Source organism: Geospiza fortis, unplaced genomic scaffold (assembly GCF_000277835.1).
Source record: "Geospiza fortis unplaced genomic scaffold, GeoFor_1.0 scaffold40, whole genome shotgun sequence".
In the NCBI taxonomy this organism is placed as follows: domain Eukaryota; kingdom Metazoa; phylum Chordata; class Aves; order Passeriformes; family Thraupidae; genus Geospiza; species Geospiza fortis.
Window position 1 is genome coordinate 13240518 of NW_005054297.1, and position 24304 is coordinate 13264821.

Here is a 24304-nt window from a genome sequence, read left to right on the forward strand (position 1 = left end):
CTCCATGTGCTTAGAAATATCTGACCCAAGGAAGTGTGGGGTGCCTGTTGAAAGTTAATAAGACTCACTAAGGTGGGGAGACAAACAGTGGCAGCCCCACTGTTAATTTTGGATATTGCCCACAGTAAAGTTTTCCACTAGTTTTCAACTGTGTTGTTTCTCTGCTTTCTTCTTGCCAATCCATAGGAAATAATCATCCTCCAAAGGAAGGAAAACCAAACTGACAGACTAATATAATCACACTCAAACCCACATATACAGTGCTGGCACTATCAAACTGGTTTGCAGATAAGAGATTTGATAGGTGATTATTGCCTTTGAGCTAAGAAACACTATGATAAGCAGTTCCTATGAATAAAGTTCTCACTATACACTGTGTTTTGTGCTTCATTATTATTACAACAGTATCTGTTGGGAGGGAGGACACAGGGGCTGTAAAAATAAGGCAATGCTCATTTCCTTTAAGACTACAGTATAGTTAGTGAAAGCACAAAAAATCCAAAGGTAAACAGTCTGGCTCTAGAAAGGGGGCAATATCCAATTACAATTATTAGCTAAGAAATCCTACATATCATCTCAAGAAAAACCCCTTGCCTTTCCTACCTAGCCTATGACAAGCTGAGTGAACCATTTTGACTGAAAGCATTAAGAAAAAGTTCACCAAACAAGTATTTTTATCAAATAACTATGAGTAGCATAGTGAATGAAATTGATACAAAATAAAATGCTAGAATTCAAATGGAGCTGTCTACTTCCCCATCTCTATTCATATATGACTTTGCCTGCCAGTAACACTCAATTAACATCAAATTGATGAGCTTATTAGCAGAGACTTAACACCACAAAAACACACTTGATTCAGTATTCAGCAAAGCCTTGATAATTAACATGTCTATCAGGAGGCTGATGAATGGGCATTGCTAAAGGGATTTCTGTAGTTAAGAGGCAAAAAGATGAACTAAAGGAATCTGCAGTCTTATACTGCTTACCCGTGACCACAAAGCAACATCTTAAAAGGCACTGCTTACAAGTCCCTGCTTTCCAATATAAAAGATGCTGCTGCCAAGAGTTCTTGACTTCTCCACTTTGTTGGATCCAAAATAATGCATGCCATTTTTCTGTGGGTTAATAAGCCATGACATTTGTCCAGGCTATTGGAGACAATTGCCATGTAGGAAAAGTGCTTTTTAAAACACATTTCATGTATGACAGCCTATCCTGTGCAACTAAAACCAGAAAGAAGCAAGACATTTTTTTTCGTGAGGGTAGTACCAATCTCCTTAAGAAGCAGACCCTGGAAACCAGATCCTGCATCTAAAGGAAACCAGGTAGCAGGCAACTCTTATCACTGGAGCACTGTGTAGAGCAAAGCAAGGACTTACTGGGAATACATGCAACAGGAGCTTTGTCTCTTGGAGCACAATTATCAGTGAAAGAATAAATGATGGTTTATTCAATATTATTAGTACTGCGTCTCCTCACTACTCCTCTACATACACTGGCAGGGATTGTGGGCACCCACCTTTTGGCACAGGTAATATCAACTCTTTCAGAAAGCAAGGAGTTAATGTTACATTTTAAGGAGAAAAGTCACAAAGGAGAAAGAATGGCAAGTGACAGGCAGGGCCATAGCTCTGCACAGGGATTCCCAGGCTGGTGAAGGACTCTGGGTTTCACTGGCGGCAGTGTTCATGTGACACTGGGAGTAATGCTGCCCTTCCGCAGCATGGCTTAACCAGACAGCAGCTGCCATGTAACCATAACATGTTACCTACAAAACCTGGCAAGTAAAAGGTATTAATTGCTTAAACCTCTAACAAAAGAAAGTGCATTCGTGCAGAGGGGGTGATAGTGGTTTTCTGCTCCCCCCCCTGAAAAGCTGGCTCCTATTACAATAATTTATATATTGGGATTCTTTTATTTTACCAGAAGTATTTTGGATTTGTACATAGAACATTAATTTAACAGTTCCAATTGACTTAATATGTTTAGCCTCTTCCCACCAAGCTTTAAAAGTTTTTCAGATGTTGACATTTGTTCAGGTAAGAAAGCCATTTCTTCATTTAGTGATCATTTTAGAGGTTCTAGGTGACCTGTGTCTGGATACAAAATAATAGCCCTTTCACAGGGTGAGGGACGGAGATCTTTGTGTTTTAAATGAGAGCCATAATGGCAATACTTGGCAATTTTCAGATCAAATGCAGACATATTTCTTTGACAAGAATACTGAAAGATATTCTTCGTTCCCATGTGATATGATAACCACACTTAAAATATTTTAACCCCTTGTCAGCCAGAGTTAGAAAAACTTCTTTCAACAGATTAATAAACTGTCAATAAAGACAGTTTCCATTAACTCTCAAAGCATTTATTTAATGCTAAAACAATCCTTACCTGTATCTTATTTTTACTTTTAAAGTAGTCTGAGCAAGAGCATTCTACATACAGGAAACTATTTTAACTAGAAGAATTCTATATATACATATAGAATAAAATAATTTATACGTGTATATATACACACATACGCTCTTTCTTTCTGAGCAAAACCACTTGGAATGCCTTAATCCTGGCATGTCAAACTGGGAAATGGCCCATAACTAAGCTCCCTAAACCCATGGAATATGGATTATAGCCAACAAACTCTTTCTGTATGGAGTGTCATAGATGGTGACACAAAACCAAACACTCTGAAAAGAACTCATCACCTCCTCAAACTTAGTTCACTCTTTTACCTCTATTGCTGTAGTACCAATATGTCTCCAGCAATTTAGGGCTCTGCTTTATAGAAATGTTTAAGGAACACATAAACACATCTGAATTCCAGTTAAAAACAAGGTAGCATGAGCACAAGAGGCACTGAGCAAGCAAAAGGAATGAACTGAGACCATGTGAGATCGGTGTCAAGATACTTCAGGGCAGTTTTTATGAAAGGCCATGAAATTTAATACAAATTTCATGTAGAATAAATACTTAAGAAGTTAAAAATACCACGTATGTAAAGGAAGAATCCAAATGAGTTTGCATGTAATGGAGTTGACTGCAGTGTAAATGCAGCAAGTCTAACAAACAGATGGCTAAATAAGAACTAACAGTAAATCATTTGAAAGCTTAAGTAATTGATACATGACTATTTTCACTTCATCAACAAATTACATTTGATTGTTTAGTTGTGTAAGCCAATGTGTATCAGTGTCCAAACCACAATTTCATCCAAAGATACCAAATTCCAGAGGATGACCTTTGCAATCACCATGGTATCATGCAAGACTCCCACCAAGACAATTAATTCCCTATGTAGCTTTATGTTGAAAAGTAACTGAGCTAATTTCAAGATTTATTTTTAAAATGTAAAATCTCTAATTGTGGGCAGCTAACACTATGGGTCTTTCCAAATACTGTTGGAATATCACTTCTGAAGAGATTAACTGATCAGCATTGTAGGCCACCAAAAAGATAATTTATTGCACTGAGCTGAGCTATGTAATTATAAATTACACATAGAAAAAGCAATATAAATAATAACAACAAGGAATGTCACTGATCTTAATCTAGTCTTTGTAGAAGTGGAGGTCTCACAACAGCTGACATTAATTATTCTTGCAGAGCAAGAACTACAAAAGCTTTTCTATTTTCTCACTTCTTTCTAGTAAACTGCTTGCTTCAGCAGACTGAAGCCCATGCTTAAGCTCTTGTTTTACAGCAGTTTAGAGTCAATAAATGTTACCTAGTGACTACTGTATCCTGTAGAAAAGCTAAGCAGTCTGAAAACTACATTGAGTTCTAGGCAGGGAAAACTTGCAAGCTGTCTTAGGAGTTTCCAAATGTACTGGCAAAGGATTCTGTGCAGGCATGCGTGTGTGAGGAACGCCTAATCTATTATGGGCAAATAAATAATAATGTCACCCTTGATTAAGTAATGAGTTGTGTACCTTACATTTGTAAAGATGGCAAAGAATCACAGCACAGGATGACGTGGTTACTAACACCCTAGCTATAAAATCTTGCTACTGAAACATTAACTACAATATAAAATACTCAGCAGTATTGTGATTTTTCCACTTCTTTTTTTTCCCCAAGTTTGAATGCTAATATTAATAAGAGAATGATGTAATTGATTAAACTCATAACCACTTTCTGCCAAAAGGAAAATAAACACATTGGAATGACATCTGGCATTAAGTCTCTGTTTTCTTAAAAACATGTTTATACTTTCTGTTTCTCAAGACACCAAGGACAACAATAAAATCTGTATTCTGACAAATTTTACAGCACCAAATTAGTACTAATTAGTACTTGGAATTTTAAACATGAAAATATTGTACTGTCAAGAGCTCTCCACCTAAGTGTATGTGCACAGCTTCCACCACCAAAGTATTTGACCTACTTGTATTACTACTAGGAGTGACTAAAAATTACAGTTGCTTTTGCTAAAATATTAATGTTCTCTTTTTTATGGTAGCTGAAAGGACTTTTAGTCAGATAAGCATCATAAAGGTAGTTATATCCACTGATCTATAGGATGAAACTGAATGTGTTAACGATTTTTGCCTATGGATTGATTTTGTGAATTTGTTTGGTTTGTGGTTTTTTATAGTATTCTTTATTATGAATTTAATTCAAATTACTCTTGAGATTATGTGACATTAATCAGCATCACAAAATGTTGATAGTTCTGAGATCCAATGGTAGCATCACAGTTTTTACATCAATGCTGAAGCTGTCTAATTTTCTAATAAATTGTGAAATGTTGGACAGCAGGTGCAAAAACTTTGTGGCACAAAAAATCTCAAGAAGCAAGATTTCCCTCTCCAACACTATAATAACAATGAATTTAATAATCTTTCAGATACCCCAGCTTTGTCAATCCAGCTATTCTAAGACAACAATGCAGGTACATTTGCAGTTTTAGAAGGAAGTTTACCCCTGACATCTTAAAAAAGAAGAGAATGTCCTCATCCTAAAGAAGAAAGACAGCTTCCTCTTTTGGGATGGGTCACTGAAAAAAAAATCCTAATCTTGGAATTTAAATGGTGGGGGTTAATAAAATAGACTCCTACTCAGTATGACAAGTACTTGACTCTTAAATCTTGAGAATAAGTAATGCCAGAAGGATTCAGCAAATTCTAAGAGGTATCACCCAACCTCAGCAATTTTAGAGTAGTGCCATCCAAAGAGGAACAACATTTTCCCTTGGGGCACATTATGGTCCTATTCACGCTATCTGCTGGGTACTTTTAAACTGAATTTGGAGGCAAAAATCCCTGCTCAGTAAATATATGAATAGTATATGTGAAAACCAGCAAGTTTCTTTTCTCTCACATTTTGTGTCACATTTTGTTTACTCTGGAGAGTGCTCCTCCTGTGCTTTTGTATTTCATGGGCCCATACTGCTTAATAAGCCTGCAATAAAGACATACATTTTAGAGGAACAGGGAATATAGCTAAGAAGTATGGAGTGGCAACACTCATTCTTACTTTGTTACCTCCCTAAATATTAAATCTTCACTAGCAGGGAAACAAGGCAGTCACATGAGGAATACTGGAGAGTTACAAGCTGTGTGGTGCAGCATTTGGTCTCTGTTCCCTTTCCCATTTATCAGTTTTACAGATGGTTAGAATGAGAAAAAAATAGAAAGAGGATCTCAAGAGAAGAAAAATACAATGGGGTAGGATATCTCCTAGGTAAATAGGACAAACTGTTTCAATTCACACAGCATTTAAAATCCTCAGTAGTGAAAGCTTTATCATGTGCAGAGGTAGAACAGTAGAACACAGAGAAAACTTGTGATTGACAAAATGAATCATTTTGATGCATTACTCTTAGATCATGATCCTCTTTCCTTTGAGGTCAACACCATGATTCCATTGAAATCTAATTTCACTCTCAAACTATTCATCCATCCCAGTAAAGGAGAGAACAACACTGTGCTAAGTATGCAGCTGCACTTTTAGCAGACCTTCAGTCAAAACCAAACTTCCTTGATGCAGATGTAAAAAATTTAATGAGCCAACATAAGTCTGGAAAATGTAGAGATTTTAGTTATGACAAAATAGTAAAGTGGGCTGTTTTGACCTCTAGCAGACCATTTTTTGAACTGAGTACTTGCAATTGAAAAGGGTAAATCAAGGAGTAGAGAGAAAAAAAACCCAAAAAGTTATTCAGTGTAATAGACTAAAGGTTTCTTATTAACAAAGTGGTTTTTTTCTGAAAAGCATGAAATAGACTAAGCAGAGAATAATGAGAGCCATCAGAGAGATCCACTGATAACAGAAATTCCAACACTGTGCAGATTTATTTTTTGGGAAATCTGAGATTCTAACATCAACTGTTTTTACTGCATTATCTCCTTTAGCATCAGCTGGAATCTGACATGCATCCATCAGCAGAAAATCTGGAATTCCTACATTGTCAGAATCTAACAATATTAGTCCCAGTAGATCTTTTACAAACAGTTGTCTTCCATGTTGTTCCAATATACAATAGAAACAATACTGTTTTCATCTTGAAACAAGCACTTTTTATTGAAGATTCTTTAAGATTTATTATTTTAAACTTTATGAAACATAACAAATATGCTAAAGAATTTCTCAGCAATACTGCTGAAATAAACTATCACAGAACCAAATTTAGTGCAGTGTGCTATGTACCAACCATTCACAAAGTAATGTCCTGGTTGATTTTTTTAAAAATAAAAATATCTCTAATGTCTTCTGGGTCTCAACACTTTGCTCTTCTGACAAACCCCTGTAAACAGTGCAAAGACAGGCCATGCACTCAGAAGCAGATAAGGCATGTCACATTTTGTCTTCAAAATAGTCTATATAATTCAAAATAACTGTTGCTTGAACTACTGAAAACAAGTATGTGCTTAAGGAACAGTTAGAAATGCTAGCCTAGAAAGTTTGCTTTGGCTAACACAGTTTACCTTAATATGATGTGTGGAAAGCAGAGGGTATAATCCAAAGTGACCTACGATTATGAGAGTGCTTGTTAAACATTTCTTTTTCATGAAATATATAGTTTGGTTGTTCCTTACCTCTGTTTTCCCATTCTCTGTTGATTTACTACATGGCTTTTACATAGGCAGCTGTCTGTTGTTGTGAAAACAATGCTGAGCTTGCAGCTTTATTTTAATTCTAAAGCTGAACTGGTTTTAAGATGGAACTTAGCCAGCCTCTGAGAAGAGCTATGTGACATGACTCACTGTAGGAGAGAGAAGGGGACTATGGGCTGTCAGTCCCATCTTCTACAGAAAAACTAAAGAATGGCTAGAATGAGTTCTTTTAGCTGAGGTGTGAGTTTTTCATTTTTTTTAATAAAGTTGCCTATGATACTCCAAAATATTTCTGTCTTACCAAGAGACAATAGTTTTGAAAGTGAATTTACACAAGAGCTTGATACTATCTAAGTTTTGCAGTTTTTTGCTTTCCAAACCTTACAGGAAGCCATTGACTACAAATCTATGAAATGAAGTACGGGCATATTCTTCTTGAAGGACCAGAGACTGTACCCTGCTGCCAGAGATCATGAGGAGAATCAAATTGGTTGGTTGTTCCAGACACCTGACTTTTACAGAGGTATCTGGTTTTCACACATTTAAAGCAGACTCATTAACTTCATTGGGAGTTTGCTCATCAAGACATGCCTCTTGTTAGGGTTTCAAAAGATGGTTAGAACAATACAGTACAGGAAGAAAAGTTTTGAGCTTTCTGTGAACTTCAGCAGAAATTAGCTTTACTAGGTTATTCGAAAAAGCTCCTCCTTTGTTTGGTACATCTCCAAAGGTTAGTAGGATAAAGTTCAAAATACCACTAACTCTTAATTTCCTGAGAGCAATCCAAATGTGATAGAAAATGGTATGTAAATAATACTGTGGTCACAGACAGGATGCCATAAAAAATGTGGTGGTGGGAAAAACTGAGGGTAGATGACAGCTTTGAACAAGAAAAACCTCACACTCCTGGTGTGTGGAATTTCCAACTCCAAAAATTAAACAAGTTTTACACTTAAATAGTAACAAACTGCTCTCTGCATTTGATTCAGCATGTTACCTCAAGAAGCATATAATGATAATGATAATGATAATGATAATGATAATGATAATGATAATGATAATGATAATGATAATGATAATGATAATGATAATGATAATGATAATGATAATGATAATGATAATGATAATGATAATGATAATGATAATGATAATGATAATGATAATGATAATGATAATGATAATGATAATGATAATGATAACAACAACAATCCTAGGCAATGCCAGAATCAATATCTTCTTGAAACTTCATCTAAATGTAAAACTGTCACCCCATTCAGATTACTGATATGCTTCACCTTTAATGCCTACTCTTTTGTTTATATAATTTCTTAGACACAGCTATAAAAGAATAAATATGTATGTTCCCATTCCTTTAACCCATTTGGTAATAAGGAACAGCTCCTTAGCAAGACATCCCAACGCACTTCTTCATAAACAAACACAAGCTACAGAATGCAATGGAAAATCAAACCATTAAACATAATATGTACCTGCAGAAGTAATCGCTCAAAGGCAAGGAAATTGTCCCATTTGGAAGTCTGGGGGTGTTTCAAAGTCTGGACTGTGGCCAGCACAAGCTGTAGAAGACCACAGTGGTTCTCCAAAGCTTTGAGGTTGTTTCGGAAAAGCTGAATGTATGAGCTGAGTTGTTCAGGGGTGACTCTGCCTGTAGAAAGGAAAACAGGACACAGCATTCAGTGGAGACAAATGCAAAACTAAATGTTTTAAATTATTGTGAAAAGGTTATAGAGAACTTTAGAGGCCTCTCCACTATGGGTCTGATCTTAGCTTTGCTGCAATCACTGGGAGCTTCAGCTGCAGCAGCAGGTCAGGACAAAGACATCATCCATGAATTGTGCCTTGAGATATGTAATATGGCAGGTTTTTAACAATGTACAACAGATGGTGACATAAAGGGTAATACTTTTGTTTTCAGACAAAGAGGGACATTCATTTCAGCTAGGGAAATAATATTTGATGACTACTTCTAAACAATATTTCTGTTTTTACCAGAAGTCCAATGGGATTTTGCGAGTCTTTTACCTTACAGCAAATTCAAATGTTCTCACCACTTCCTGAGGGTACATTTTTTGATCAGTCTTGACTCAAGAAACAGATATAATGTTGTATAAATGACGCAAGGAATGATTTTTGGAGCTGTTCTTGGAAGGGACATTTCCAAGGTGCAACCCTTCAGTTTGTGACATGCAGTAACCACAGCATGATTTCACCAGCTGTTTGAAAATAAACACCCCCATGCCCACGCATGGTCCTGTAGATCTCTTCTTATTAGAAGAGCATGAGGGCACCATTTGGGCCAGATGAACACTATGGGATTAGCTGTTTATCCAACATTAAAATGCCATCTGAACTGCTCAAGCAACTTATATTTTGGAAGGGATCTCTTTCAGGAAGGAAGGCAGCTCAACTATCCCAAGAAAATCACCACAGATGGCAATTACACATGCCATCAACAGACAGGCAAAAATGGTGTCAAAACACCATCCTAGCTGCAAGTCTGGATGGCGACCCAGGCCAGGGCTGGTTCCTGGAAGCCTCTGCCAGTAACAAGTCATCTTCCTCAAGCAAAGCAGACCTAAAAAGCAGGGATATATGAGATAGAGTGAGGAGGATCCTTTAACTTAAATAGGACAATCTTTGGTGCCAGGAAGACATGCGGGTGTACTGATGCTTAGTGGTTCATAGCTTACAACACTGATCATTTCAGTCAGAATTTTTCCATAAAGGAAAAAATCTTGTAAAACTGCCACTGTGTTTCTTCTCTGTGTTAGGTTATATCACCAGTTAACAAGGCTCCCCATCTGCCTTCATCCTTTCTGTATCATATAAATGGCAAATAAATTATTCCAACAGTGAATAAATATTGAAAGCTCTTCCTCTTAGTTTCAGTGATATCAAGGGCAGTCTTTGGAAGAGCATTTAGATTTGGGAAAGCTTCTAAATAAAGCAAAAACACACGGGCTCTTTATGTGAATTTTAATGGAAAGCATCAAACCGAAAAGTCAGCAAATTAACACACAAATCAAGCTGACACCACTCAGTGGGCCAGAGGGCTGACAAAAGGCTTCCATGGTTAGCCCACATAGGCTAAAACAGCAACCATGGCCATGTGTGTTTTTAGACTAAACACTGGAGCTTTCAGTCTTGTTTTATTTCTTTTAAAGCTGTGTCAGGCAGATTTACACGGTGATTTGAAAATGTCAGTCCATGATGCCTTGCAGCATACCTTTGATAATGACTGCATTATTACCCAGAGCAGTGCTGATATATTGTAGTATATTCAAAATCTGATAACTTGCTTCAATTGAGAAAATGTGCAGTTGCCAGCCCTTCCTTCATATGAATCAGAAAAATAGGAGGGCTTTCAAGACTTCTGATTTCAATTAAAAAAAAAAAAAATCAAGAGTTTTGTTCCACATTGTTCCTTGTGAAAGCGAATCCAGATGAAGCACCGGATCAATTTGAGAGCCATTCAGCACCATTTTAGATAAACAATCAAATTCTTTCCCACCCTCAGAATACCACCAAAAGAAAGTCCAACACATATGTAAGTACAAGGAAAATCCTGACCTTAGCAAGTCATTAACAAAACTTATACTGGCATTAAGGAGTGCAGCATCTCATCTGTGATATTTACAATACCCCTAGAACCACTTAGATCCAGGATTTGAGAGTTCCAGCCAACTTCTACACAGCAATCTCCCTGGACAGCTGGCTGATAAATACAGTTCCAGTATTCTACTATTCCAGTAGCTGAGGAAAGGAATTTGGGAAAGTAATTGGTGGTAATCAGCAATTAGATGACTTTTCCTGAGGCCTAAATCCTCATCATCTTCCCTGCTGCTTGCTCACAGAGGGAGATTTCAGCACAACAGACTACTGCTAATCTAATTTCAACCCTACCAGCCCTTTGGGTTTTTGAAGTCCCTCCGTTGTTTCAAATTGTTTCATTGCAATGTCCCAGGTAGGTCCTAAGAAATCAAGAGGAGATCTATTTCAACCACATCATGTCTTAACTGTCATTTGGTTCTCTTAAAGCATATTTCAAAGTTCACAGGCAGAACATGGCAACTACTGGCAAAAGGACTTCAGCGCAAGTGTCTTGTCCTGCTCTCTTCTTCCTGCTCCATCACATTCATGCATCTCTCCAAACTCTAGAACCATGCATAGTCAGAAGTCTCTGTGGGCATCAAAGCCTGACTGTGAGAAATACATTATGCTGACAAAGCATTTGATAATTTTTCAATTCCTGGATGGGAAAAGGAAAATCTTGACCTCCACCACTGTTAGGATTTAAAAATACTGATAACCTTTTTGAATAAATGCCAGGAATTCCATATTGTCTAAGAAATAACCTTTGCCATTAACAGTTATCAAGCAGAATGTGCGAAACAGGTATATTTGTCCCAAACTCAGTCAACTACATCCCAATACAGGACTTGAAAAAATGACGTCTACTGAAAGCAATATTAAAACAAAACAAAAACCAACCACACACACACACACATAAAAACAACTACAAACCTCAACAACAACACCACAAATCACCCCAACACTCTGAAGCCTCAAGCCTCTTCACAAGTATAAGAGAGAGGATAAAATCAGTAAGGTAGTCATTGGGAAGTATCACAGACAAACCCAAAACTTAACAAAATATAGGAGGATGGGGAGCAGGTAAGAAAAACAGACTGATGACATGAGAGAACTAATTCAGCTAAAAAACAATGAATGGCTAGTTTGGCACAATTAACACATTTGTGCACTAAAGAAATAATCTTTGGAAACAGAATGAAATAATAATGCAGGGAATGAAACTGGATATTGCAGAAACATGACAGACTAGTGGCCAATCTCACTACTGAGGGACCTGTCTCTTCCAAAAAACACTGAATATCAGTGTGATGAAGCAACCCTGTGTTCTAACAAATGGAAGATAAAAAGTAAGACATAACAGAGACTAGACTAGCCTAGGAAAAGAGAAATCTAGCATTTGTGTCAAAGAAATTATGAAATTAGCTACCTTATTTAGCTGATATCAAGAGTGTGAAAAGCTTCAGGACAAATGTCCAAGAAAAAAAATCTTACACCTAAAAATGGGATAAAATGCAAAGTACATTTCTCAAAGAATATCATGTCAAATTGAGATGTAACCAATTAACAAATTAATTATAATACAAATGGATTTAACAAAGCATTAATTGTGCCATAACCACATTTGAGTGCGAAAAGACTAGGATTACAAGAATTGTAACATACCTAAGAAACACCCACAAACAAGAAGTACTAGTATATGAAAAGAAAAGGTAAAATAAGAGTGTTCCTCTGTGTGCTTGTACATATTTATACTACAAATTTTAGTAACAAATGGTGCCAAAACAGGTGCTGTCAGAAGCTTGTGGAACATCATTAATATAGAGAAAGAGCAGCCAGCAGTTCTGGATTGCTTTGAGTATTGGACAAATGTAAGAAGGATGAAATTTATCAGTATAAAAATGATGCATTTTGAGGCTAGGGTAAGAGCTGCAAAGGTGGAGTTAAAACCTGGAAATGACAGAAGGAGGAAATAATGTCTAGGCTTCTTCATTGTAAAAGAGCAGGTACAATTCCTTTCAAGTGATACAGTTGTAGTAAAAACAGAGGCCATAGAATGCCTCAATATGTAGAGGCCATAGATATGCCTCAATACAAAGCCTCTCCCTCCAGGAGTCTGCTCTGTGCAGCTCAAATCACTCCCATTCCTGGAAGTTTAATTCATACTGTGATGCATGCACAGAAAGTCACTATAACAATTAGGATGACAGAGAACTAAAGTTAGGAAAGCAAGACAGAAATGTCTGGCTTATATGGGCTCCCTGCATCAGCTGGGGAAAAAAAAGAGGTCTCTTTGGACACATAAAAAATATTTACATGAAAGTTCAATACTGGTACTACAACCAATGGGGATAAATAATACATGAATATATTTACACAAGACATTAAGAAACATCACTGTATCAGTCTTCCCGTAGTGGAGGCAAGAGTGGACGCAAACAAATTTAACTTGCTCTAAGGTGAGGTTTGATGAGTGTCTAATGAGCAGCTGCATAAATGTTCACAGGCTTAATTCAATATAAATGGCCCACTTCAATCCTCTATTCCCATGGTAATTAATTTGTAAAAATACTGGTTGAATTCCACCTCCAACTTTCAAGAATTTAGAGCAGATCTCAAAAGAACTGCAGAACAATTTTACCTACTTTTCAATTACAGAAGGTGCTGCTTGGTTTTGATTTTGTTTTTATTAATAATTAATTGAATAAATAATTTCTTGCTAAATAGGAAAACAGCAGCATGGAATATCAACATTTTCAATGTTTTACCATACCAAATAATGCAGTTCATATTACATGTACAAATGATGACATGCACAATTAGTCTGAAGGGAAGAAGTATTTCTGTTACTGGCAAAGCAGATCACTCAACATAGACATACTATAGCAGAAATTACCAGCAACTGATATTAAAGGTCTGTCAAAAATCTGTGTTTGAGTAGCAAAAGTAGACTGAGTGGAATAGAAAGACTTTCACCTTAACAGTTAAACAAAAAGTCAACTGGACAAACCACATTCGTAGACATTAACACACAATTTACAAGTATAACTTTTTTCCATTTGAAATTAATGCTGCAGTCTATGTAGTGCAGTGCAGGCATTGCTTCAAGAATATAACTATTTTTCAAGATGGATTTACTGGTAGAAGTAACTTTCTAAAATTCAGAATCCAAAAGCGCTTATGCATCCAATAAAAATTTATGGATGAACAAGGTGTTTAAAGAGCAAAGGTCAGAATTATCAATGCACTGTTCCAAACATCCAGGCCTTATTTTTTTCATATAATACTTAGTTAATTATCTCCACAGGGACAAGGAAACAAGTAAAGAGGAAAGTACATTTTGAGACCAGCTGAGTAAATCCATGGATGCTCTTCCAAGACTGCAGGAACCGCCAAATACACACAGCTTTTAACTTTGTTCAGTTTTATGCAAGAACACAGAGCTTCACTGGCTGGAATCCTTTTGCTGAGGTCCATTTTCCACTTGAAAGAATGAACAATAAGAAACAATCTTGGCATGCTTATGCTCACAGATGAGATTTTTCAAGTCAGTAGAGGGCTGAAGAAATCCAGATAAATTGTTTTCCTTGTCCACAATCTAAGCAACATAGACCTATCTCTCCCAGTAGCAACGCTGGATACTTGGGAGGAATGTAGAAAGCTCTTGTACTCCACAAAGCCAACTGGGCAACTGTGCTGCTAAGGGAGCTGGATTTTTGACAAACTGAGTCAGAGCAATTGAGCAAGGCAGATGTTGCCCCTTATGTCTCCTTGTTAGTCTAATTTCTAGATGCTGTTACTAACTCAAAATTCTTTTGTACTTCATGGGAAGCTTCAATAATAATCTTTAACAACAAGCGCCAGGAAAATAATTCAATCTCAACTTTTGCTTAGCTTACTTCAAAAGTCATCCAGCCTTTAAGCTGTTAACAAAGAAAAGAACATCAACTAATCCCTAGTTCTTTGGAGAGAAGGAAAGTAGGTCAGTATGGGATGCTGTTTGGCTGGCTTCTCCAGAATAAGGATCTGAAGAGCACTAAACCTTACAGCAGACTGAAAACAGATGTCTCAGGCTTATTTCTAACAGCACACGCTCATCTCCCGCAAACATGAGCCCATCTGTCCTGGGGTTTATGGTCACTTGTAGACCTCTCCCTTTTTTGTGGCAGAAACACCAGCACCCAGATAACCCCATGGTCACAGGTATGAGTACAAAGAGCAAGTCCCACTAGAGCAATGCCAGGAAAAGTCCCTTTTTGGAGTCTGAGCAGTCCCTGAAGTACATCCTAAAGTACACTGCAACAAGGCAGGGGCAGGCTCTTGCTGCCTGCCCCCACAGCACTGTGCCATCAAAGAAGAGTTGTGACCAGCCCTTGCTGACTCCCATTCCTCTTGCCACCTTAACAACATCTGCAGAACACAGGCATTAGAGGTCAGCCACTCTGCCCTGTCTATCATAGGCTTTCTAGCATATCTCAAGACCTTGAGGGAGGCAGAGCCTGTCATATCTCACGTCTGAAGGTGTGTATTGCAGGGGCTTTCATGGAGCCACAGACAATGGTGACAACTATGCTAATGTTTAGCAAATTCTGCAATAGAGGCATATACCCAGAACAAAAAAAGCTGAACTCTATTTACTACTCAGCTAGCACTTGCCATGTGAGCTTGAACATCTAACCCAACTTGGCTTCAGTCCCATCAGCTGTAGCATTGAGTTAGTTATCCCAAAAGCAGTGTATTCTCTATCAGTAGATGTGTATGGTATCATTAAATCCTTGTTTTAACAGTGTTCCTATAGAGCTCAATTATATATGGCCCAAGCCACATGCTTGCTGTTTTAGCTTTCTCTCCTAATAAGCCTTAATCTTTTATTACAAAACGGAAGCCACACTTAAATATGAATTCCATTGACTATTCTTTTGAAATTCTTTTACATGCCTTAAAACAAATAAAACCTAATCAATTAGGTGGGACAAATATAACTAAAGCACTCTAATACAGTCATCAAGATTTTTGGTTCTAAGCACCTAAATCCAGACGTCTAAATATGACCCTAGTTATGATTTATGACTCCTAAACCACCTACAGTTTCATGTTTTCAAATACATCCTGAAGGCTTTGACAAATATATAGTTTAGGTGTTTCAACATGATTTGATATTTTTTTTCTTTTCTGTCCTTCAGAATTTTGTTTTTAAATGTTCTGGCCCTTCAAATGATTGTTTCCTTCTCTGTGTACTCTACCATTCAGTTTTCCCTATTCTGATTGTTAAGTCAGTATGCACAGAAAAGTAACAATCATATCTAGCTAGTGTCTACAATATTCTCTGATTGCCCTCCCAAATATTAAAGCAATTTTTTAAAAAGAACTCTGTGAATAAACAGGTGAAATCTTGTCTTCCAGAATTAAGCTTCCCAGGGGTTATCATCAATATTAAAGTTGCAATTTAATACTGGCATACCAGAGCTTACCAAATACTCCTAAAAATCCTGAGTAAATATGCATAGGGGTGGATTTTATTACTTAGCTTTTACCACTTCCACCAAGTTAATAAATACAGAATACCAGGCCAACTCCCAAACAGACAGTCTCCAGCCCTTAAAACCCAGTAACCCCTGGAAACAGTAATTCACTGTTTCTGCAAAAGGACTTGAAATCTACAAATTTGGCTGAATCATGTCCAGAACACTTTAAACTTCTCACAGAAATGAATCAACTTGTTTGTCTTAAAAATAACACTCCCAAAGGAATGTCAGGTGGCTTGTGCATGTCCTCATTTAGCCCTACGACATATGTTCTCAGACACTGAAGCACTTCATTGTGTTCTTGGCACACTGCCCCAGAGAGAAGGAAGTCATTGTTCTTCTTTGGTACACTATTCACAGAACTTATTATTTCTCTTATAATTTCTGGAAGACTTTTGCAGCTGAGAATATCCTAACAATCATTTTGGGTGGTAGCAATTAAATAGGGATGGAAAACATGATGATGTATGAGTATGTACATATGTAATTCACCATGTCTCCGGTGTAACGAGTCATCCTTTGTGAGATTGAATGAAGAGGCTTACACAACTATACTTGGGGAAAAAAAGTGTTGGGCAACCCACACAGTTGTACTGAATTGCCATGTTCCACCTCCAGTTTTACACCTACAGACGTTGCAAGCACACCAGCATCTATTTTATCTTTGGTTTAAATCCTTTGGCACATGCTCTTCTCAGTGACACTTTGGTCACTTTGGACACTTCTACATCACTTTCAGCCACTTTAAGTTTGTTCTCCTTTCTTTTTTAACATAAGTAAATTCTAAAGTCCTTTCTGTGATCGTCAGACACACAAAGCACATTACTTAGTGCTGATACCCTCAACAGTGTTCCACCAAAGTGCAGGTGCCATGTGTTCCCACTGCATGCCAGAATCAGCATCTCCCAACACACACTCATCAAGTCTTCCTTGTGTAAAACACAGTCCGTGTGGCTGATGCACCCTACAAAATGAAGATATCACAGGACACATTATAGCAAGTTCTATCTTATTTTCAACCTTTCAGGCTGCTTCCCCACAGATATAAAAGAACAGCAAATGCAGTGGATTTCATTTTCTGAACTTGAAGTATTTTATTTTTCACCTAGATACAAAGAGGCTTACAGGACCTGCTCCTGTATTTTTAACCACATCTTGATTATTACAAAAGGACAGTCTACTGTATAGTGGTGAGTTTTTTTTTTTAAAAAAAACCTTCAAATTCAAAAATCAAAATATTTCGTTTCAAGACTGAGATGACACAATAGAACTCAATATCAGAAAAAACAAAGAAAGCTTAGTGAGTAAAAAAAGTCTGGTGTTTATCTGAAAAATCCCCACCAAATAAATTTTAGCAGAGAACAGAAGATGGTAATACAATTACTTCTTTTCAGGAAGTTGCATCAGCATTTATAACTGATACTTTACAAATTTGTGTGTGTGTGTGTATAGATATTTCTTTTCTTTTTAATCAGCTTATTTCTACAGAGAAGGACTTTTGATCTAGTTTTATCAGAACTGACTCACAAATGCTCAAAACCTGGAAGAAGCATTTCAACCTTTTCTGGACAATTTGTTTTGTTTGGTATAAAATTGTTTGCTTAGAGACTGACTTGCTATCACTACAGATTCCAGAAAATGAACAAGTAAAGTTAGTTGTGAAATCCCTCAAAACAATACCAGTTGCCGGTATATGTGCAAGTAAATGCTATTTAAATTTTTAAGCCTTTCACTCAAAATGATTTTCTCTTCATTTAAACAGTATAAAAAAATTAGTAACAACATGGATTTTCATTAAACCTTTGCTTCAAAACTTCACAAATCTTTATCTGCACATCAATGTTTACTCCCAACTATCATGAACATCACTGAAATTGTCTAGAGAAAGACACATTAACATAGGCTTTTCCTTATACTTTTATTAAGACAAAAAGACTTCATATTGAAGTTTATATAAGCTTTGCAGCAAGACATTGGGAAATAATACAGATAATGAAATTAGATATTTATAGAACTTCTGCAAGGGCAACACTTGTGTTTACTTTTAAATTTTCAAGAATTGTCTTCAATTCTAATCACAACCAGACACAGAAGGAGACTTGGCCCCATGTTTATATTTCTGTGTTTTGGTTTATTTTCTACAAAAAAAAGTTGATATAAAAATAATGAAAAAATTAAAACTTTATCCAAAAAAATCAAGGATCATAGAAAGACTAATGTCACACTAGTCCCTTCCTAAAAGTAACAGTAAAGTTTGCCAAATAGTCCTGTACCCATATGCCAACCACAATTTAATCAAAGAAAACATACTACCAACATAATTTTCTGTTTCCCACCACTGCACAGGGTTCTGTGTTTCACTTCCATCTGCTAAATGTTTCACAGCAGTGAAGTGCAAAGTAGATGAGGTAAGAAACACAAATACAATAGGCTTCACAATTTTATTAGGGCTTGAACCATTACTGATCTTATACCACAAGAAACTATTTAGCGTGCAGTACATTATTCACTGAACAATGAGAGACAATTGAGACAAAAATACCTTTACTGATATTTTGAAAACTAACTTAAATTATTTTTGCAAGAATATGAAGTCTCAGAATTAGAAATAAAGTAAAAAAAATTTCAACAAGACCTTGGGTAAAATGTGGTATTTAGTACGTCAGAACAAGCTGAAATTTTTCTTTAAACTTAAATCAAGAATGAGTACTCCCAATATCACACTTCTTTTTTAAGGTAAATTCACACAACCCATAATTAAGTAGTCATAAAACAATCAAACAGAAAAACTCTAACTCAAACCAACTCACAACACTCAAAACAAATTTGAGGAACGCTTGATCTGCTAAACAAGAACAGCTAAAAGCCATTTACAGTCACCTGCAGGGAATTCTTTCCTAAAATATGGAGGCAGAAATTTTGCCTCCTAATAAAATCCTTGCAAGAGAGAGGCTACAGAATGTTCCCCAATAATTTTTTTTAAATTTCAATACTATTCTGAGTAGTTGCAGTTTTGGATTAAAACCTTTCTGCTAACCTATTCTGCTCAAAATTTATTTTTGCTATGACTGCAGTTCACATTATCAATCTCAGTCTCTGTCTATAACCATGGCATGCTTCCTTGAAGTATAGGGCAGGACTTAACTCCCATGACCCCTTCCAAACTCATTCTCAGAAGTTGTGGCTGTTGTTGCAGTAGCAGAAGTCAGTGGGATTACACATTCCAAACCCTTCTTTTCATCTCTACAATTCAGAAGAGGATTTGGTACTCCAAGGTACTTTTTCTTCAAAACAGGATGTATAAATGACACAGATGTTCAAGCATCCATTTTTAACTGTCTTCTCACCTCTAGTGGATTTGAGTGTGTACATTTCCCAGAGAAAGAAATCCTGTACTTTGAAGGTCATATTGATACTCTGCCATTAAAGATAATACAAACCAGTGAACAAATAACAGGTAGATGTGAAGTGGTGTTTGCCCCAGTTTGTAAAGGAACATAACCTACTGAAAAACAATTTAGTAGGCAAAGGAGGGAGGGGACCAAGGAAAGGTAAGAGACAAACGAAAGATATTGGTAAGTTGTTAAAAAAAGAAAAAAAAACCCAGAAAGAATAATTGATTGAATCAGCTGAGCAGCTACAAGATTGACAGAGCTGGATAAGAACAAACTATCTAAAGCTGCCTTTTTCATTTTAGACTTTACTTCTTCCTCATGAAATACACTGCATTGCTCTGCTGGTTGAGAGTTCCTCCACTATTAAACTGATAGAATAGTCTACTAGTGGATCTGTGACCTAGGTCCTTCAAAGCTCAGGATTAAATGTGTCTGTCTAGTTGAACACGAATCAGCCATGTGCCCCTGCACTAATTAAAGTGAATCATGTACTAGGTGGCATCAGAACAAATGCAACTGGCAAGCAGAGGGAAGTGGTCATAAATCTCTATTTAGTACTTGAGAGACATATCTGGAATATGAAGTTTTGGGCTCCACAGTACAAGACACACTAGAGTGGGTTCAGAGAAGGGGCACTACAATGATTTAAGCTAGACAAAATGATGCACAAGTAAAGGCTAAGGGAGATGTGTTTGCTTAATCTCAAGATATGAAAGCAGCCACAGGTGCTACTGTCTTCATGGATGTGGTGAGTGATTACAGGGAAGACTGAATCAGACATCTTGGAGGTGCAGAGTGAGAGAACAAGAGGCCATGGTCATACACTGCAGCATGTGAACAATCAAGCTGTTCAGAAAAGCTGTTCATTTTCTCTGCGGGAGTGGTGAAGACCAGTGCAGAGTAACCAGACAGGCTGTGGAATTTAGTGGCCAGTGTTCCACCCACAGCATTAATATTCAAAATCCAGCTGAACAAGGTACAGTGTATCTAGTCTAAACTCTTAAACTGTCTTTGATTTGAGTAGGAGATTGGACTACATGAACTCCAGAGATCCCTTCCAACCCAAGATTATTCTACAGTTCATCCCTACTTGTTGATATCCCTCATTCTGTGCTATGATGGAAGCAGTTATCAAAAAGGGCAAAATTCCTGCCAGACCTTCTCAATCAACTTTATATTACATAATTCTTCTCCAAGGATGCACTTGATAAGAAAGGATAAATAGCTGTGCTCTCAAAATAAGCTTTCTGCTACTGACTTATCTTCTTTATCACCAAGCTTCTGCCACACAGTTGCCTCCACACCAACAGCTGTTTCCAAGCCCAGTAAGAACTCAATTCAATCATCAACCTGCACAGGATTCACACCAAGAGCAAAAATATTTGCTCCTCATAAATCACATGATTCTTTCAACTACAGGAACCTGTATATGCTAGACAGAAAAAAAAAGGCTGGAAAAGTTGCAAAATATGCACATGGATGTCTCTCTACATGTAGTTCCAGTTATTTTGAGATGTGCTTGTTTTTTCTTTTGAGTAACTATTTTAAGCTCTCAAAGATGCTATTCTGAGTATCAGCAGGTAAGAGTGAAAAGAAAATGAACAGGCACAATATCCAGCTTGCAAGAAGTATAATGACTAGCACAAACATGGCTCCTCAGCTGGTGATGCTCCTAAACAACACTACAGGCTAATGCAGTGTCACTTACTGATGAAAAGTAAACTTCTCCTCATGTCTCTCCATCTCAGCTACTTTGTCACATCTCCCAAAAAACAGAGAACTTTGTTGGTAGGAATATGAGTACCCTTCATCTTTTCTGTTACATCTAGTGAGTTACAGAAATTAAGTAGAAAGTTTAGCTGTTTAAGATACGCTTAAGCATGTTTAAGCATACTCTCTGCACATGTGGAGCTCAGAACATTTCTGTCCTAAACTGGCAAACCCAGATGATTATCAGAGGATGGGATCTATTTAGTTAGTTAGGTGAACCCTCAGCAGGGTTGAAGCCCTGAACTTCAGCCTGTTGTAACAATGCAAAGTGGAATAGCCATAATATCAATGTTTTTCCACAGTTCTCAATGTGGTAAATACTGTTCAGAAACCACCTTCATCAACAGTACCAGGGAAAGCCTGGTACTATCCCCACAATACTCAAAGTACATTCCCCTGGAAATGCAAAGGCCTATACAGAAGCCTCCCAAATAGGAACATTTCCAAATTTTACAGAAACTTGACTTCAAAGTCTTCAAAAACATTTAGCACACTGAGAAGCAAAAAGCCTTCCTGCCTCCGGGGGTGAATGATGCAACGAAACATCTGCTATATTGACCATCACTGAGGTTGGGAACATTTGCTTCAGGTCAAGACTACATTTTTAGCTGCACTACAGGGAAAAACCAGGAACTCACTATTGCAATAGGCTGGAAAAAAAAAATCCATTTGGCTAGAAAGTCTCACACTGCAGGACTGCTGTTACTTTTAAAGAGACAAAGAGCAGACTAATTGAACTTAAGAACTGCCTGTTCAGGATCCAGGCTGTACAATGGAAGGAATTCAGGTCTGAGAAAAGCAGCATTCCCCGTCTCCCTGGAAAAATGCCCTGAGAAGATCAGGGAGCCCTTGAAGGGGCAGTGTGAGACCCACTACTAGATATCTGGGACACCTCAGGCTAAGCCAGGCCAGGGCCAGTCGAGTTGGTACAGGAAGCCACTCACTTGATGAGGCTGCCTGGAGGAGAACTTTGGCTGCTGCCTTACTGATCCTGCTACTTGTTCTCCCAAAGGATTTGGAGACCAGGTAAACAGGCATCAGAGAAACATAACAAGCATCCCAAGAGCCAGTCTACAATATCATGTCTTCTCTGCAAAATGAGGAGTCATAGTATCTTCAAACCCAGCTGAAATCCAGGTACCTATCACTTACAGAAACATGCTGCAGAATGGATTCAAATACCCCACAGACCACACTGAGCTCTGCTTCTTTCTACTCCCTTGCAAGGACTTCAGAATCAGACTGGTGATATCTCACTACTTGTCTCCATCACAAAATTGTCCTAATCATTGGATTTTAGATAACCAAGATCAGACTTGTTATATCTAGAAAAAAAAAATATATATGTATGTACTTACCCACCTTATTAGTTCATCATCTTGGCTGGTAGCTTTTATCCTTAAAATTTATTCCAGAAATTTAGGGTATTGAATATTTTTATATTGGTCTCATAAACAACAAATAGCATGTTAAACACTGTTGCAGTCCAATGCAACTCTTCATTAAAAAGAAAATAATGTACATTTTATATGCTTTATGTTTTTTAGTTAAAGTATTGATCTACTGTATTGATCTTGTCCATTTTAAGCTACTGCTGTAAACTCAAAATATTATTTTGTATTGTCACACCAGAATGTCAGCATCTTCCTATTTCTATTCAAACAAATAATTCAATTCAACCCATACAAACCACCCCATCTGAAAAAGTTACAGCACTCTTTTTTTACTTCACAAAGACTAAGGCTTTGCTAATTTTATAATGAGTGTGATTTTTAAAACTGTATTTATACAATTCAAATGGAAAGAAACCAAATGGCTTTTCTCCCACTAACAAGGGCTTGTGGAACAGCACACTGCACTTTGTTTCTGTTACTGTACCAGTGTTTCAGCTTCCACCAGTCTCCATGCCAGGAAAAAGACACAATAAAGGAATTCAGACTCAGTCAAGGTTTACTGTGTTCTTTTCAAACAGAAGGGTAAGGGTGCTACTAAAGCCACAGAAGAACATTTGCAGCAAAGGCGTTACCACTGCCAAATACTATGCTAATAGTAAAGCTTTCAAGGAGAGAGTCAGGGCAGGCCATGCTCAGAGGATGATTAAGATATGCATCAGACTAATGGAGAATGGAGCAGGAAATTCAGGAATGGAAAAAGCAGTAATCTCTCTGCTGCTCCAGAGCGGCTTCATTACAGTCACTTACCAAGGGGTAGGCAGAAGTAATCCCTTTCCAGTATTTACAATTTCACTTAAATTTAGCACAATGCTATAAATCTTGCCCAAAAGCTATTAAGACAATCTTTTCTTCCAAAGAGCTTTTCAAAGGGATATTTAATTCTTTAAATAAAATGCATTTTAAATGCGAGGATTTTTATTATGTCGAAATAATTTACACCTATGTGTTTACACCTACACAAGAGGATATCTGACCAGAATTTGGCAAGTATTTACCAGCCCTCATCTGGGTACATAACACACAAATGCAAATACCTCAGAGGAAAAATGGAGCTGATGTATTTCTTTAAAAGTGTTGTTTGTAGGCTTTTGGGTTTTTCGAAATGTGTGTGTATATAGATTGACATGAAATATTTTAATGCCTCTTTATTTAAATTACATCTAGAAAAGGACAGCTTCACCTATTTACATGCAAACAAATACTTCAGACATCCCCACTATCACCTCCCTTGATACAACTAAAACAATGAATATGCAAATCAAGAATACCTGAAAGCAGAGCTCCAATCTACCCAACTCAAAAAATGTAACCATAATTGTTGTATCCTTTATTTCTCTTTTTTCTCCTTCATCAGATCTCTTCTCTCTTCCTGCTGCTCTCAATGGAAAAATATGGAATTCCCAGTGGCCTACAGACATTTGAAGGTGCTGGAGAGAAGACAAATGTCCCCTTCTACAGTTTTCCTACTCTCCATCCTTCTCAGGAGGAGGAAG

At 37.2% G+C, this 24304-nt stretch overlaps 1 protein-coding gene across 1 annotated transcript in view; it reads right to left on the minus strand.

Annotated features, from left to right (window-relative positions):
- The window catches only part of SCFD2 (sec1 family domain containing 2), a gene marked incomplete at its 5' end in the record, with an annotated part of 187413 nt that overhangs the window by 130562 nt on the left and 32547 nt on the right, over positions 1-24304 (minus strand). Inside the window, one exon of the mRNA XM_031055697.1 lies at positions 8546-8721. Coding sequence (XP_030911557.1) covers positions 8546-8721 — 176 coding nt within the window. The remainder of the gene's footprint in view (positions 1-8545; positions 8722-24304) is intronic.